Raw genomic sequence first — 17,805 nt, forward strand, 5'->3', positions numbered from 1 at the left:
CAGCAGGTCAGTGGTGCGCACGAGGGGGAGGGGCGGGGCGGGGGTTGCGCGGCCTCGGGCCCCTTCCCCGCCGAAGCACGCGCGCCGCAGCGCGGGGCAGGGGCGGGGCGGGGCCTGGGCCGCACGGGTCCGGCCTCTCCCTGGGCCCGCGTGCCCCGCAAAATGGCGCACGCGTGCCGGGGGCTGCGGATCCCTGCCCTGGGCTCGGTCTGGCGAGGACACGGTTAGTGACTGAACTGCAGCCATGTCACTTCCAGCCTGTGGCGTGACCGCCCTTCGCCCGGCCGGGACATGCTGACAGGCTTCACGTCAGCTTCGTGCCTGCACGTTTTGCAGGGTAATGTAGGCTCGAGCCCTGGGTATCCTTTACCGACTTTGTAAGACAATGTTTTTCTTGTTCCCGACGCTTTGAAGAGGAGAGGAGTAACCTGGGGACCAGCCTGGCAGGCATCACTTGGACAAAATCGTTGTTGCACCTTCTGGTGTCTCTCGCCTGAAGTAAGGACTTTGGGTTCGGGTCCAATTTGTGACCAGCTTCAACAGCACCTTGCAGGCCACTTCGGATGTGTAGGCACAATTACAAGGATATTTGTCTTGAACGCTGTTTACTTTAATGAGTTTTCCTCGTCGCTGTAGTTTGAGCAAAATATAAGTACGCTTCTTTGAATGTCTCAAATGGGAATGTCTCAAATCCTCTGGCAGTACACGTACTTATCTTTGCTGTTTTTAGAAGTGATCTTCATTTATTGGGCAAAGCACTTTCAGTCTCAGCTGGTCTTTCCCACCTGCATTAAAAAAACACAACAGTTCTTTGTTGAAAGCAAGTGAAGATTGGATTTACTGTCACATGAGAGAGAAAGATAGCTGCTTCTGCTTTTTGGAGAACAAGTACAGATTGTGAAGCCTTCGCTGTTGTATTACTTTGTTCGTGGAATCAAGTCAGAGGTCCACTAAAAGACTTTTTTGTATCCGTTGGGGAAGTTAATCACAATTTATGTGAACAAATGAAATAGTGTGCTTCTCTCTCTCTCTCTCTCTCTCTCTTAGTAGGGCAGTGTTTTCTGTCTTGTATACAACTTCATGCATTTGAAACAGTGGACATGAAATTACAGTTGCAGTTTATTTTAATTAATTTAAAGTATCTGAGATATTAACACCTAGATTTCTGCATCTGTATCGTTTTATGGACTCAAGTCTTATTCGGGAAGAGCTCCCACTGCCATCAGAGGAGAGCTGTGGCTGAAGAAGGAAAGAGAGTGAAAATTGCCCTCCTCTGCTAGGGAGCTCGATATATTTGGGTCTCCCTTCTTGGTAGGGTCTGTTACGGAAATGCAAGTAACAAATAATCTGTCTTTCACTTTTAATGAAGGATTGACAAATTTTTATTAGGGCTTATGTTTCTTTTTGTGTACAAATTTGGTGCACAGCAAGACAATATTTCGTCTGGTTTTAGTTGTTTTTAGAGGGGGGGGGTTTCTTCTTTTCTCAAGTCTGTTTTACAGCTTTAGAGCTTACTATACAATTTTTACCATGACCTTTGCATTATTTTTAAGAAAACATGTACATCCATTAGGAAAGCATAAAAGTGTTCCTAACTGCTTAAAAATGCTCTTCCATAAATCACTATAGTATGTAAGCCAGAAAATTACTAGAGTATTACTGGAAAATTACTGGATTTGTTCAATTACTGGATTAAGAAGATACTGCAAAAGATAATATATTCGTCGCATCTACAGTTATCACACTTTCAAGCTACTTCAGTATCTGATTCTCCCTGCTGGTTCAGAATGGGCCTTTTTTCCAGAAATTAAAATGATACAACTGTTTGGGTTGATTTATTGTATTGAAAATGTAGGACCCAGCCATTTCTGATAGTGCCCATATCAAAAATCATAATTTAGTACATTTTGAGGATGTTGTTTGAAAGAAAATATGTTTAATGTTGTTCATCTGCTTGTGACATTTCTGCACTGAACAGGAAAATGTTATTTCCTGTCCCTAGATACTTTTATTTCCTTTGTCTCTACAATAAAAGGGGAAAAGTTCTGTAACATTTGATCAGTGCGTTTTTAGGCCAACAAAAACTTCTGATCCTCCACTTTATCAGTCTTGGTTACATGTTGTTGCCCAAAAGAGACGTTTTTATTATTTTTAATCACAGGACAAATAATCTATGAAGTGCCTGTTGTGTCTACCAATAAATCATGCAAGTCAGTGTAAATTAGTGAACTGTTACTGGCATAACTACCTATTTTTGTAGGTGAAATTGTGTATATTAGTAGGTGAAGTTGTGTTTAGTAGGTTAAGTTGTTACTCTTGAAAAACCAAGAATAACAAATATAGAGCAATTTATGTATGTATATGAATTAAGTCCTTTTATTTTGTGCGAATGTCTGGGGAGGGGTTAAGTTTATTTTAAGACTGTCTGCTTAATTGAATTTTAAGTGGTGGATTCTTTTAAAAGCAAAGTTTTACTCCTTTTTAAAGAACTAAATTCTAGAAGATCTCACAAGATCACATGTTTTGGCTAAGCATGATTTTTCTGGCGATTTTAGCAGATAACTTAGTAGAATCAGGAAACCCTCCAGACTGCTCATTTGTAGTTCAGTGCCTGGAAATGCTTTTCATTATTGTCAGTGATCATAAGCAGCTACTTTACTGAAGGTCAAAATCATATAGGCCATAGATTATGTTTTAATTTTACAGTTAGGAACTGGCTTCATGTATTGTCATAAATATAGTTGATTAGAAGTGCTTTTTTGTTGTTAGTATTTCAGAAAGCAAAGTTGAACTTACTCCAGCCATACTATCATGACTTGCGTTTCTGGTTTAAACAGATTTGAGGTTTTTAAATCAGTTGCTTGAAGCTTTTCCTTGCACAGTGGCTTAGAAGCAGTATGGCACTTTATATAGTAGTACTAGCTCTTTGAGAACATGGAAGTTGCTAAACACTATCTGTTTTTTCTGTTATAAATTGTCTTAAATGCATGAGAAACTGCAACCTTCACTTATCATTCTGAAATTTTTATGGACAGGGTGGAGGGGGGGTTAGCTTTAATTTGAAGTAATATTTTACAGTGGCCTTTCCTCCTCATTGATTCTTCAGTCCTATTACAGATTTTAAGTAAATATGCCTCAAAACAGTTATGCTCCAAATACCAGGGTAGCAAATTGTTCACGGTAACGCTTAAGTGGTTTGCTCCAGCTAGTTGGAATTAATGTTTTAGTAAATTATATTGTGAAGAGAAAAAAAAAGTGTATTGTGGTACAAGATTAAAGAATGTAGTAGTATTATACTTAAATTTTAATTAGTGACAATTACATTTGTTTTCCCCCCCCTTGCCCCTCCTTTACTGTAGTTGTGACATGGAGAATAAAGAAACCCTCAGGGGGTTGCAGAAAATGGATGACCGCCCAGAAGAGCGCATGATCAGGGAGAAACTCAAGGCAACATGCATGCCAGCTTGGAAGCATGAATGGCTGGAAAAGAGAAGTAGGAGAGGCCCTGTGGTAAGTTATGTCCATGAAGAATCATAATTACTAAATAATTTCTACTTGTAATTTGCAGTTATTGAAAGTGAGGACATGAGCAAATAACTCTTAGTGCTTGAAACCCTAATACTGTAATTATCATCACTGATCCCTTTGTTTGCCTCTCTGAATTAATTGAAGACTTATTCTTAACTTTAAAACTGGCAGGTTTGTAATATGTTTGGTGCTTAGAAGGTCAAATAGTTCAACAGACAACTGTTTTGCATAAAAATATTATTGTGACAACACTGCCCTCTAATGTCAACATCTGAAATATCTACATTTATTGGCTAAAGTTTAAAACTCTTTTTTCTCTTCCTTTCCTCAGTCAAAAAACCGCCAAAATATTACAGAACAGAATCCCAAGATTTGTTGTAAATTAACCTTTTTTCCATATCTGTTTTGTACCTGTACTGGAAAGAAACACAATAAACTTCATGCTTAAAAAAAAAAAAGGCAGAAAGTACATTATCTTCTGCTCCCTGCTCTCTTCTAGGGCTTGTGACATCCTAATTCAAACATTTAAAAAAGAAAAAAAACACCTTAGATGTTATGTCTCCTCATATAGCCTTGAAATATGGAAGTATTCAAGAAAAAACAAACCACCGCAAACTTAAAAGAATCAGAAACTGCGTGCGTGCGTGCGTGTGTGTATATGTATACAAGGTTCCTTGGGTGACTCTGATATTTTTTATTAGACCAACCCAGATAGTTGGAGAATAGTTATTAAGCAAGCTTTCGGGTTCAAAAACCCTTCGTCAGGCTAAGGAAGTTTCAGCAGTTGGTGTGTGTTCTTCCTGGGTGGAATGTATATGTATGTTGTTTTACATAATGCATCCACTTGCCTTTATCTCTACCGGATTTAGGATGTGAGCAGGTTTTTGTACTCGGTCCTTTTTGCTAATATTGGCATAAACTGTAAGAATAATTTTAAGAAGTACATTGGAATTCTGTTTAATTGGGTTTTTCCAACAAACAAGGGAGGTATAGTTCACAGAGTACAGTGTAATTCTTGTCAGCCATTGGCATTTACTTCTAGTATCTTTTGTGCTAAAAAAGCTAAAAGGATGGTCTCTTTGGAACTTACAAGAACTTGAGTTGAAGGTGTTACTTGTCATAGCTGAAACCAAGCACTTGTGTGCTTATTTGAACATAAAACTGAACTAGTAAAAATAAGTTGCATTTATCTGTCATTCCACTCTCGAGGGAAAGACCATATCCTGAACAATCCATGATTAAAAGGAAAATCCCACTGCTCCCTAATGAGAGCTCTAACTGTTCTTTATGATATTGGTAAAGCATTAAGTATTAATAATATCACTGAGGACTATCCAAGAGTTCCCATGTCAAGGGATTCTGTCAAGTAGGTACTTGGATAATCTATAGATGTTATATGATTATGTTTTTAAAACAGACTTATTAGGACATGTTACGAACAATTTTCTGTGGAGCAAAAGGTGTTGGGGTTTTACTGTACATCAGCTGCTTGACAGTGACTGCCCGTATGCACATCTTTTACCCTGTTGTAGGTAAACGTAAACTTTATCATATAACCTCAGTAAAAGAAGGGGTAAGTTACAGTGGCTTAGCTTCAAATTAAGTCAGTGTAAGGGCTTCTATATTGCACTTACTGGAGAGTAGCTGATGCCTAGTAAGCTTCTCCTCCCCCTCCGTCCTTTTTGTCCTCTGGTAAATTATTGATATGCCCATACCCTTTGTATATTTTTGCTTACATATTTAGAAGGTGATTGTTTTAGATGCTATAAACCATGTGGTTTATTTCCTGTAAGGTGGTAAAACCAATCCCAGTGAAAGGAGACTGCTCTGAAACCAGCAAACTATTGCTAGAACCGCAAGCTGAAGGACAAAGTACTGCTTCTTCACCCACCCAGAAAGGGAGACGAAGCCCTTCTCCTAGTAGCTCCTCCTCATCATCATCTAGAACTGTTAAATCTGAATCACCAGGTGTCAGAAGGAAAAGGGTATCTCCAGTGCCTGTAAGCTGATTTATTGTTTGGTAATGATGGTTTGGGCTTTATTTTAGAAAGCCATTATATCTGGGGGAGAGGGAATATTGTTGTCCATATATCAGAATTTGGCATGTAGAAATAGCTTTTGTTGAATAGTTTGAAAGAAAGATGAGTGTTTTGAAGAGATTTCCACTTTACTTGGGATACCATGTATATTTTGTTAACTTGAATAGGTATTATTGTTGTACATATTAGGAAAGTAAATGTGCAATTTGAAATTCCATGTTTGAATTAGTTTTCTAGTTTTTATAACACACAACCCTGAATCAGGCTGTTAAATAACTGAATCATTGCGGTGGATGTTACATGGTAGTACTGCTATAAGAAGTGGTACAAGGTTTTTTCTTAGCATTTGAGTAAATGTTCAGTCTTGGGAAGACTTAGAGATACAAGTATCTAGGTAGTGTGATGTGCAAAGAAGCAGGAGTTTGCTTTCTTCAATATCTTTATTAGTGTCAGTTACTAACAGAGAGCTACTGGTACTGGGCTACAATTCCTGTAAGAGCCCACTGGGGAGGGGGGAAACCGGCATGAAGGGGAGCAGCAAATATGGCGGCTGCCCCTGCCTCTCACTGCTGATTGGCTGAGAAGGTCTGTTGTGCGGCCGCAGCCCCTCTGCCAATCACCAGTGAGAGCCAAGGCTGTATGACAAATAGGTATCTTGGCCAGTCAAAGGCATGGGGGGACCCTCCATGATAAGCCCATGAAAATGGCGGCCGGCTCCACAATCGGCCTGCAAAATCGGCTGCCTGCCTCCTTGGTTTGGGTAGGTCCCTATTTATACAAGACATACTTTACCTTTGGCTTCCCAGTAAGGGAGAAATGAATCTTCACAGATTGAGCTGAAAAGGCCTAGAGCAGGGGTGTCTTAACTCACTTACACCCTAGGCCTGATACAGACCAGAGGGTGGCAGCAGCAGCAGGAAAAGTGGCATCAGTGAGCTGTTCAGGTTAATGCAACTGTCGCTCACCCCTTGCCACTGACATTCATCCCCAGCAGGGCTCTACCCTGCCCTTGCTTGCTTCAGCCCCTCTAGGAGCCCTTTAGGCTGCATATTTGACACCCCTGCTCTAGGCCTTTCCATCATATTGTACAATATTATCTACTCTTTTTATTATTGTGGCCTCCTGAAGCAGTCCCCTATGTTTTGGCTACGTTTTTCAAAAGTTAAGAGTTTAGCCAATTAAATAGGTGAAAAGTCTGGAAGTCGAGCCACTTATTTAGGAGTCTAAACTAGGAGCCACAAGCTTATCTTGTGGATCTACAGGCATTAAGGGAGAATATAAATTAACATTAATTTTCAGTTGCATGATTTCTATCAATTTATGTAGAAACTTAAAATAAGCTCAAATGTAAATTGTCTATACATCCCTTCATTTGTTTTACATTAGAAAACTGCTTATATTCTGAAAATGAAAACTTCACTAAATGGGGAACTGAAATCTGCCCACTCCAAAGAACTGAGGCTTACAACAGGTCTGGACGTAGTGTACACTAAAATACTGATTCCAGCTAGCTTCTGTAATGTGGTGCTGTAGAGCAAGATAATTTGCTCTGTTGGGGGACAGAGCCGTTTAGATGCAGTACCACATAAATGCAACTACTTATGGTTAAGAAAGAAGCCCGTACCAAGCTAGCTCAAGTAACTACACATCATTGCTTGTGCTGATATAAGCCAGTACTGTGCAGTTACCCAAGCTGGCTCAGCTTCTTCCTGAAACCATTTTTCTAAAACCAGGTGAAACTGAAGTCTACTTTCACATCAACAATCAAGAACTTTAAGAAAAATAATAGCAAGCCACTGGATTTTTCCTTCCTCTGGCAGTATTTTGATAACAATTTTATATAAACATTTCTTAGTAAAGAAAGAATTTTTGTTGCAGTTTCAGAGTGGGCGAATAACTCCACCTCGAAGAGCCCCATCTCCTGATGGCTTCTCACCATATAGCCCTGAGGAAACAAATCGTCGTGTTAACAAAGTTATGCGAGCCAGACTGTACCTGTTGCAGCAGATAGGACCCAACTCTTTCTTAATTGGAGGAGACAGCCCAGATAATAAATATAGAGTGTTTATTGGGCCTCAGGTAGGAATTGCCCACAAAGCCTGCAATATATATTTTTTTTTTTTATTTAGAAGCGTTTGAAATTTTTGCAGAACCAAGTTGGATGAAGTTTCAGGATTCACAATTCTAAATGAGATATTTAAGTACTGTAGCATTTAAAAGGTACTGGGTATGTTTACATGTTTATTAAAGTGCTGTGAGTATGATGCATTAAGTTTAGTGTTTGTAATAACAGATACTAACTTAATGCCGTAATAGGCGCTACTGCACATTAGTGCAAATGAACACTTTTCTGGTGACGCTTAATGTTCATTGGACTAAGTCCTACTGCATATTAGCATGGTTTTTGCTAGCTGCACAGTAATATTAGTCCAATGGACATTAAGCATCTCGTGTGCATACGTGATTATCAAAGTTTGTATTTTGTCAAATATATTGCAAACATATGACTGGAGCAAGCGCTTCTCTTTTAAAATTACTTAAATTCATTGAGGAATCATTATCAATGAACAGATTTAGTTTATTGAAATCCCTGTTTGTGCTACTTCAGCGTATGTGACGTTTAATAATTTGGCTGAAATTTTTTGTTACACTCACTTCACACTACAGTGAGCATTTTTAATCTCTTGTGCCTATGGAACACTATGCATGAGTTGTTGGGTTTTTTTTCTTGGCATTTATTTAACAGTCATATGTGAAAGCTCTTTAAATGGTCTCATGGTAACATTAATACTCATTGAGTCCTCTTCACAGACCTTTCTAATACTGGTCTTGATTTTTTTTTGATTTTTTTTTTTGGAAACAACTGGACTTTGGTGCCCTTGGAACTGGTTACTGAAGTCTGGCTAAACATTCTTTCATTGCCATTCTACTCCTATGTATAATGCCCATATGTCTAACTTCTTTTCATCTGAAGAGTAACAGTAGCCTCTGAGAGAAGAAAAAATCTGATGGAAAAGTACCATTATAATTTGCATTTTTTCGCACACGTACACATATGCATTATATTATAAATAAAATGTGTGTGTTGATGAATAATAGGAATGCAAGTCACATTTCAGAAGTGTATTCTTTTTCCGTAAAAACATTTCTTTTACCTGGGCCTGTGGCTATACAAGAATCCATATAATTTCAAACTAGGTATTAGCAGTGTCTGGGTAGACTATTAGGCAGTTTATACATTTAAATGAAGAAGAGAAATATGTAAGGATTAAGCCAGAATAGAGTTCTAAACCTACTATATGTTTCTTTGTAGACCTGTAGTTGTGGGCGTGGAACATTTTGTATTCATCTGCTGTTTGTCATGCTTCGAGTGTTCCAGCTTGAACCCTCAGATCCAATGCTGTGGAGAAAGACATTAAAGAATTTTGAGGTAATGTATTCTTGTATTCCTCCAATGGCAAACTGGGATACATATCAAATAATGGTATTTTTAGTGCAAGATTGTAATAGTGCCATAACTTTTTTTCTGAATTCTGAAAAAAACAAATACAAGATGTTAATTTAGCAAGTTACTGTGTACTAACTTTAAAAATTATGTAAATAGTAGACACATTTTCTGCAGTTAGAAGGAGCAGCTGAAAGTAGCAATCGAGAGCTTAAGTTAAATGAATACAGCATAATCTTTCATTTCCACTTAAATTGATACTGCATCAACATCTACTGTGCATCATTTATCTGTTGTCTGAGGACTAAGTTGTTTATTAAACAGACAGGGATTTTCCAGACCATTTTTATGCTACTAAATAAACAGTAAATAAAATCAATAGACCATTTTGTTATAAATTAGTATAATCATTTAAAGCCATCTTATTGAGGCTTTTTCTGAAATCCCTGCTCCTACTACAGTTTAATAATGATGTATTATAAACATGTAGGTGAACAGTTGGTTTTTTTTTTTTTTTTAGTAATGTTTAAACTTCAGAAAGTTCACTTCGTAATGTGAGATACTCATAGCATAAATGCTACTATTACTGTCTTTTCCCAATGTTAGGTTGAGAGTTTGTTCCAGAAATATCACAGTAGGCGTAGCTCAAGGATCAAAGCTCCATCTCGTAACACCATCCAGAAGTTTGTCTCACGCATGTCAAATTCTCATACATTGTCATCATCTAGTACTTCCACATCTAGTTCAGAAAACAGGTTAGTACTTTTCTCAAGGCATTACAAGTTTTTGTGGGTTTTTTCTACGTGGTTTTACTTTGGTCTGGAGGTTTAGGTACCCCTACAATTTATTTCTTTGTTTAAGGCTGCTTCCATTTCAAGCCATATAAAATTTTTACATATATGCAGCCAATTAAGATTCTAGCATATATCACAATCATCTTGGTACCAATGTGGGCATAATCAGTGTACAGCACTCAATTAGATATTATTATTTGTGGCTATTGAATTTGTGCCTGTTGTGTTTCCTCAGAGTTTTTTTTTTGTTTGTTTGTTTTATAATTATTCAGTTTCAGCTGTTTTTAGCCTGGTATAGATATTAACTGTGGAAACTCATGTGATGAATGTGTTCATATACAACAGGCATACATATATTCACAAAGTAGATATTTGATCTCAGCTTTTTCCTGTGCAAGTACTTTTGAAAGTGAGCTGAATTTTTAGGGAGCAACACTGATGTGCCTCTGGGAATATGCTGAAAAGCGTTGAGTGATGAAAGCCACTTTGTACAACACTACAGGAGAACCAGTGCTTTTTATGTTGAACTGTGTGCGGGAAATGGAGTTGATGATGGCAACAATGAAATGACCAATTGGAAAGAATTACCACAGTTCTCTTCAGCATCTACATGAATGACTGGCTAATCTGTGCTGACAATCTGTGTATTGCTGTCCAGACTATAAGGATTTTCCTTAGAGTGAAGCTTTACTAACATTTACACTGCCTGGACTTTTAGTTTGTTGCACTACAGACTGACTAAGCACCAAACCAGCTAAAACACAGGCACATCTTTTTTCACTTCTGGAACCTTGATTCCATTTGACAACTCAGCCTCATCTAGAATGGGATACCACTTGCCCATTGCTGGAAGCCTGTCTACCTTGAAATGATGGACTGCAGTCTCTCCTTCAGGATGCATATGGAGAAGACAGTAGGCAAAGTTAGCACCTAGAAAACTATATTTGGGAACCTTGCATTTTCAGATTGGGAAGCCACTTAGCAAGATGAAGAGCTGTTGCACTTGTATTTTGTTATTCGGTGACCAAATATGCATGTCTGTTATGGGCTTATACAAAAAAGCTGGACTCTTGCTGAATGACAGCTGCCTGTGTATTAAAGGACGTCTAAGACCAACAAATGTGAACAAACCTGTATGTGAATGCCAGAATGACTCCACTGAACACTTAGAATCAGTAGTGACTTGCAGGATTGGCAGTGTGGTGCGCACAACCTGATACATTCAAGTGTCAGAATATGCACTGATGTTGGCAAATGCTTCCTCACAGGTGGAGAAGCATTGGTTGATCTGAGAATGTTTAAATTGTCTTTGGACCATGAATTGACAGTTCAGGAGACAAGTGTGGAAGTGGGGCTACTCTTAATGACCCAGACATGTCACTATGGTGAAACTGCAGATCTGAAAACATCTGTTGATGCTCCTGGAGGAACTATGCACTATTGAAAAACTAACCAGAACTACCAGCTGGGCCATATTATGCGCCTAATACTGGAAAAATCTATCATTTTGATGATAAGAAGGAAAGCATTTTATTAAAATGCTATGGTTTGCCCCAGAAGGGTTTAAAAGTATGTAGGTACATACAATTTATCATGCAAATGTATTGTTATTTTTGGCATATTTATAAAATTATTAAAGAGGAATATATCAACCATTTTCAAAATACATTGGTCAATGTAATTCTATCCAGTAATACATTCTCTGTAGAATCTATAGGTATTGGTTTAAAATCAAAGTACTAGTTTATTGAGAGCAAATAAAATGAACATCCATGTACAATGTAGCTGATCAGATTTGGTTGTTTTGAATCTGACTGGTAATCTTGATTTGTATTGTATCATCCTCCTTTGCAACAGCATTTGCACCTATCTATGTAAAAATATATGGTAGATGCATTCATTTTTACATTTGCTCTTAGAATGTTACACTCGTTCATTTAAATAATATACCTCACTTGCCATGGGAGTCTAAAGGAAACTTGTAAACAGACATTCAGATAGAGGTGTGGCAAAGAAGAAATTCCCAAGATTGAAAGCTGAATGTAATAAAGTTGATTTATTTCAGCCAGAATTTGTAAGCTGCAGGGTGCATTAAATTAAGCATCCACATCTATGGGTATATTTAGATGTCTTGTCTGACTTTTCAAAATGCCCAAGCACTTTACAGCTCTTGTTCTTAACACAAGTTGCTGAGTGCTCAGCACTTCTGAAAATCAGGCCACTGAGTAAGCTCCCAAATCTCAGCCTTTAATATTTTAATAAAATTCATGCCATATTTACAAATCAAGGCAACCTAAAATTGTTAGTATTTATGTATTCAACCTAAAGGTCATTTGAATCAAGCTACATTTTCTTTAAACTCACTTATGTCTGTCTTTTTTAGTATGAAGGATGAAGAAGAACAGATGTGCCCCATTTGTTTGCTAGGCATGTTGGATGAAGAAAGTCTAACAGTGTGTGAAGATGGCTGCAGAAACAAGTTACATCACCATTGCATGTCTATCTGTATGTCATTGTTTTATATATATTCATTACTGGTGACCCAAAATACAGAAATGGTTTTGAAATATAGCAGGCTAATTGCATCCCAGCAAATGGGTGAGAAGAAAAAGGCAGGCATCAAAGCTAAACAGTTTTATTTTAAATGTATAGAGAACTGAAAAAAGAATGTCAGGCTCTGTTTTATTGTGATGCTTGTGTAGAGCACTTCAGTGAAATCCTATCACAATAGTTGGGGTTAATAAGAAAATCTGGTTACTGTAAATAAAGCATGTTGCCCCAGGAGACAGGGTACAATGAAAGTATGGAAGGAGCAGATTTCTAAGGAAGCATCTTCTGTAATGTGGTTAAATAGTACTTTGATACTAAATCATATGCATGTTTGGAAGAAAATATTAAATGACCATATCTTAACAAGAGCTCTGGACAGAAAGTGTATGTGTGTAGAATCCCATCATTTAAATGTTATTGTTTACAATACAATTTTACAAAAACATCTTTTTAATTCAAAGAGCTAGGTAAGTTACATTTTAGGAAAAGTGATGCTTAAACTAAAATATTGCTAAGCAAGTGAGATCTGGTATGGAATCAGAACTTGATAGTTCCTGAAATTATTGGTAATAGAATATGGTTTGTCACCAACTCATAAATTGTACTTGGTAACCTGATGCCCTTGAAGAGTTTATCAGTATTGATCATACTTAATCTAAGTCTGGGCCTTTACTACCCAAGTTAAAAGATCCAGACCTGTTAGCTCAAAGTCAGCAGTAGATACTTAAACTTCTGGGCTCTAGACTCATTAGAGTAGGTAAGAATATGCTGTTTGACCATGGGGTATACAACATGCAGGTATTCCTCGCTTAACGTCATAGTTACGTTCTTGAAAAATGCAACTGTAAGTGAAGCAATGTTAAGCGAATCCAGTTACGTTGCAGTAGTTACCTACTAGCAGTCAGCAGCCAAACAACTTTATAAGTGAACATTGTACGGCTTTAAATGAGTATGTTCTTTAGTAGATCGGCAGTGGTTTTTAACCAGTATAATCAGACTTCTATATATAAGGCCCAGGGGGGATTTTTGTTTATAATTTAATACACTGTTTTGCATGTAAAAGTATAAATATATCTTCAATATTGGGATTAAAAGAAATCTTCGCACCAAAAGAATAAAACAAAAAGCATGCATTGCATGACCTAGCTACACTGAGTACTAAGAGCTGAATTCAGAACTACATATACTTGTGGAGAAAAGGATATATTTTAATTTAAAATAAAATTTTAAAAATACTGACTTTTTAATAGCCAGACATTGGTCTTTCCTTCATATGTTTGCCATATACTTTAGACACCATGTTGTTTTGCTTTCACTGAATTTCAGGGGCAGAAGAATGTCGACAAAACAGGGAGCCACTTATATGCCCCCTTTGCAGATCTAAATGGAGATCTCATGATTTCTATAGGTAAGTATTTAATGACTGTAGTGAATCTTCCATTTCAAGGCATTTAGCTAAGTGTACAGAACTTCTATGTTTAATGTGTTCCTCCACAGTAAGTATTTGCTGTTTGTTTGCAGTCATGAATTGCCAAGCCCTGGGGATTCTCCTTCTGTTCTCCGTGTGGTTCAGGAGCAAACTCAGCAGCAGCCTACAGCTGGATCACAAAGGAGAGCACAGGATAGCAGTTTTAACCTTACTCATTATGGGGTTCAGCAGATCCCTTCAATCTATAAAGATTTAGCTGAGCCGTGGATTCAGGTAATGTTAGTTTGTCATCTTGATATGATATTTTCCTATCTTTTTGCTACTCAGAGCCACTTGTGCTTGGAATTATTCCATTTTCAGAGGACCCAACTGTATTTCTTTGTGAATTGACAAGAGGAAGATGCTTTGCAAATTATTGCTTGTGCTAATTCTCTAGTGCACACTCACCAATAGAACTTTGCTCTCCTTCACAAGCCTATTTTGTTAATGTAGCTTCACCTCACTTGAAAAAAAGAAAATAATATGAGAAATTACCTGGTAATGCCCACCAGCAACCACAGCAATTATTTCTTTTGACTATGTCTGAAAAGGATTATCCATTTATGGTACTGAAGTTACTAAATAAACCACTCAGTAATACAGAGAAAATTAACGATGAGAGTTTCCAAAATAGTCATTGTAATCTTCTCCCACATACACAGTTCTTGTACCTGGTGCAATCCTAAAGCATCTTATGGAGATAGTCTTCTGAGCCATATGGTTAATAAGTTAACTTTCATTCAAAATATTTCTTAGTTTTGTTTTCAGTGTTTAAGTTGGGAAAATCTCAAAAGCTCTGCTTCATTGTCATATAAGAAAATGTTACATCAAAAGCACAGTGAACGTTAATAGATACCCTTCTTAATAGCAGATGCTGCATAGCTAAGTGCTGAAGGGTTAGGTGGCCAGTCTGCTCTTCTCTCTAAAGATGGAATTAGTTTATCATGGAAAGCTGTCTGGGGAACTTGCGCTGCCACTGTCATTGCTGCACCTGTTTTCTGCAGAAGCGATTATCATGCTGAGTTCTACATAGAAGGAAACAGTTATTGAAATTACTAGCATTCTTCCTTCACTACCTGTTGTAGCAGTTAGTAAATGGTTTCAGATTATGCTGTAGTTTCAAAAAACAGTTGGGGCAGAAATCTGTACAGTAAAATCTGTTATCCGGCATGAGTTGGAGAATGCCAGCTGCCTGTTGTGTAAAAATTCAAGATATCTAAAAATACTTTGAGGGAGGGGAGGCGGGGCTTGCATGTGGCGGCAGTGCAGTGTTTTAGATAGTGGTGGCATGGGGCGGTTGCACATGGCGGCAGTGGTGGCGTGGGGTGGTGCACAGTGGCGTGGTGCTGGTTAATAGAGTATTCTGGCTAGTAGAATGCGGGATAACAGGGATTTTACTGTTTGTTTGTTTTTAAATAAGTGAAATCTTTTGAAAAAACCAGTGCAGTAGTATATATTGTATTTTGCCTTATCTTTATAAAAGGTTATTGGATATTTAAAAGTATGCAATACAGCTGGTATTTATTCTTAGAAACCATTGAGACAAGATTTTTAACTTGAAATGCTATTTCTTGAAATACTTAAATAATTGAGCTCGTAATATTATGACCTGCAACCACATCAAATGGAGTGTCTTTACTATTACTAGGTATTTGGAATGGAGTTAGTTGGCTGCTTGTTTTCTCGAAACTGGAATATACGAGAAATGGCACTTAGACGTCTTTCCCATGATGTTAGTGGTGCTCTGTTACTGGCTAATGGTGAAAGCACTGGAAATTCTGGAAGCAGTGGGAACAACACAAGTGCTGGAGCTCTGGGAGCAGCTAGTGGGTCATCTCAGACCACTATCTCAGGAGATGTTGTAGTGGAATCCTGCTGCAGTGTGCTGTCCATGGTCTGTGCTGACCCTGTCTACAAAGTGTATGTTGCTGCTTTAGTAAGTAACTGTTTACTTACCATATTTTGGCATTTTGTGAAGTTGCTTGGCCACCTAGTTTTTCAAGTTATTAAGCACCCATAGCCCCTACCCACGTCTATGCAAGTTGTTGATTCCCAACACAACTGAGAGGCCCATTTAGTGCTCAAGCACTCTCTTAAAAGGAACTGAGCAAACACCTCAGCAAATATAAATTGGCATAGTTTGACTAACTTTACTAACTGAGAAACCATCCAAATAATCTCAGTTGCCAGGCAAAATGATTGGACCTATTAGTGCTGCTGATATTAACGATACTGGTAGAACAAGAATCAGGCATGTCATGTAGAATGCAAGATTGAGTCATTTTTATACTAACGAAGTAGGTTGAAAGGTCTCATACATTAAAATATTAATGACACATGCATGTGCACTCTGTTTTATGTATTTAAACCTATTTATAATGTTTTCCTGAAGAGATGAGTGCAGTTGACCTGATTTAATACCTCTCTCCTTCCCTCCTCTTAGAAAACATTAAGAGCCATGCTGGTATATACTCCTTGTTATACTTTGGCAGAGAGGACAAAACTACAGCGACTTCTCAAACCAGTTGTAGAGACCATATTAGTTAAATGTGCAGATGCCAACAGGTATGGGCTTTGATTCATTCCAGACTCATTTCAGGTCTTTATTGAAAACTCAGTCTTTTAAAACTTCAATCAGTACTACATCATGGGCAAGCAAAGAGCTCTCAAAGTCTTGGTTGCAGGAGGGGTTGATCATGACTAAACAGGCCATAGAATATTTTGTTTTAGGCCATTGAAGTTTTGTTCAAGTGCTCATTTAGCAGTAAAATAGCACTGTAGATATAATTATTTTAGTCGTTCCATGATATCTTTTTTTTTTTTTTTTTAGTAAAGTACTTGGCTACTGAGGAGCTAATGCTTCAACTTTCTTACCGTCTTTATATGGCCTACCTTTTACTTACTTACTTTTTTGTCACAAATATACATTTTTGTCAGTCTCCTCCTTCGCTGTCTTTCCCATACCTCCAGTTATCTAGTGGCTAACACTTGGGACTTCCACTGAGATTCTTTACCAGTCTGGTTCTTAATATTCTTGCAGTAGTGTCACTAAGTTATTGTCCTCTGCTCACTTCTTTGTGATGTCATGCATTATTCCTTAGAATAATTAGACTCAGCATCAAACTAATTCTAGATTGTGACCTCTGGAGCATGATGGACTATTTTACCTGTTTATATAGCCTATAACAGGGTAGGACCATGCTCCTTGACTGGGGCCTTCCATCCCTGTGATAGAAAATAATAAGTAACGAAAGGTTTCACAGGTTCAGTTGCCTATCTGCTTACATAGTAGAAATTAAAAGTATCAGAATATCAAGTGGTTGGTATTTAAATACAAAGGTTACTTTCATAAAATATTGGACATATCTGTTTTTCTGATGTTATTAATATGTCATGCTGATGATTACATGTTAATTATCAGATGTATTTTAGAAATGGTGTCTTTAGGTAGCCCAGTAAGAGATGATGCATTGTTCCCCAAAATGTGAAGGGATAATACCAGCTGATGTGTGCTTTATGTTGTTCCATAAGAAGTATTATTGGGCTTCTGGAATGTTAATTTTGTAACAGTGCTATTTACAGCAACAGTATTTTACAACTGTTGCTCTTCTTGGAAGTCTTACTACAGTAACCTGACTTTTATACAGATTGATCTGTGGCGATTGTAGGTGAACAATGCCAGAAGTTATTTTTAAGGTAAAAGTTGTGTAAAATCAACAAGGATGATGTATGTAAAAAAAAAAAAAAAAAAAAAAAAGTCTGTCAATTAATTGCAGTTAATGCGTCAAGTGTTCGTGTTAACGCATAAAAAAAACAAGCCTGCCCCTGGGCTCTGCTTCACTACTGTCACCACTGCCTCCGGGCCACCCCACAAGGCAGTGGTGACAGCGCAGAGGACTGCAGGGCAGCCTGGTTACAGGCTCCAGGTGGTTGTAGTAGTGGGAAAAGGGTGCACACAAACAGACACACAGCTGCAGCCTG

The 17,805-nt window shown here is 37.8% G+C and overlaps 1 protein-coding gene across 12 annotated transcripts in view; it reads left to right on the top strand.

Moving 5' to 3' along the window:
- The first annotated feature begins 14 nt into the window (after window positions 1-14).
- Window positions 15-17,805, top strand: part of MAP3K1 (mitogen-activated protein kinase kinase kinase 1) — a 37,545-nt gene continuing 19,754 nt past the window's right edge. For 4 of the 12 annotated variants that reach the window (XR_003093466.1, XM_025201164.1, XM_025201163.1 and 1 more), the window contains exons 1-10: window positions 15-3,510; window positions 5,322-5,528; window positions 7,446-7,646; window positions 8,881-8,997; window positions 9,619-9,767; window positions 12,190-12,311; window positions 13,683-13,764; window positions 13,878-14,058; window positions 15,473-15,760; window positions 16,268-16,389. Coding sequence is in view for 9 of the 12 variants with exons in the window: in XM_025201164.1 (XP_025056949.1) it covers window positions 3,367-3,510; window positions 5,322-5,528; window positions 7,446-7,646; window positions 8,881-8,997; window positions 9,619-9,767; window positions 12,190-12,311; window positions 13,683-13,764; window positions 13,878-14,058; window positions 15,473-15,760; window positions 16,268-16,389 (1,613 nt within the window). In the remaining 3 variants the exon portion in view is untranslated. The other 8 variants (XR_003093464.1, XR_003093465.1, XM_025201157.1 and 5 more) reach the window with 7 other exon arrangements.

The sequence above is a fragment of the Alligator sinensis genome, unplaced genomic scaffold, assembly GCF_000455745.1.
Source record: "Alligator sinensis unplaced genomic scaffold, ASM45574v1 scaffold123_1, whole genome shotgun sequence".
Classification (NCBI taxonomy): domain Eukaryota; kingdom Metazoa; phylum Chordata; order Crocodylia; family Alligatoridae; genus Alligator; species Alligator sinensis.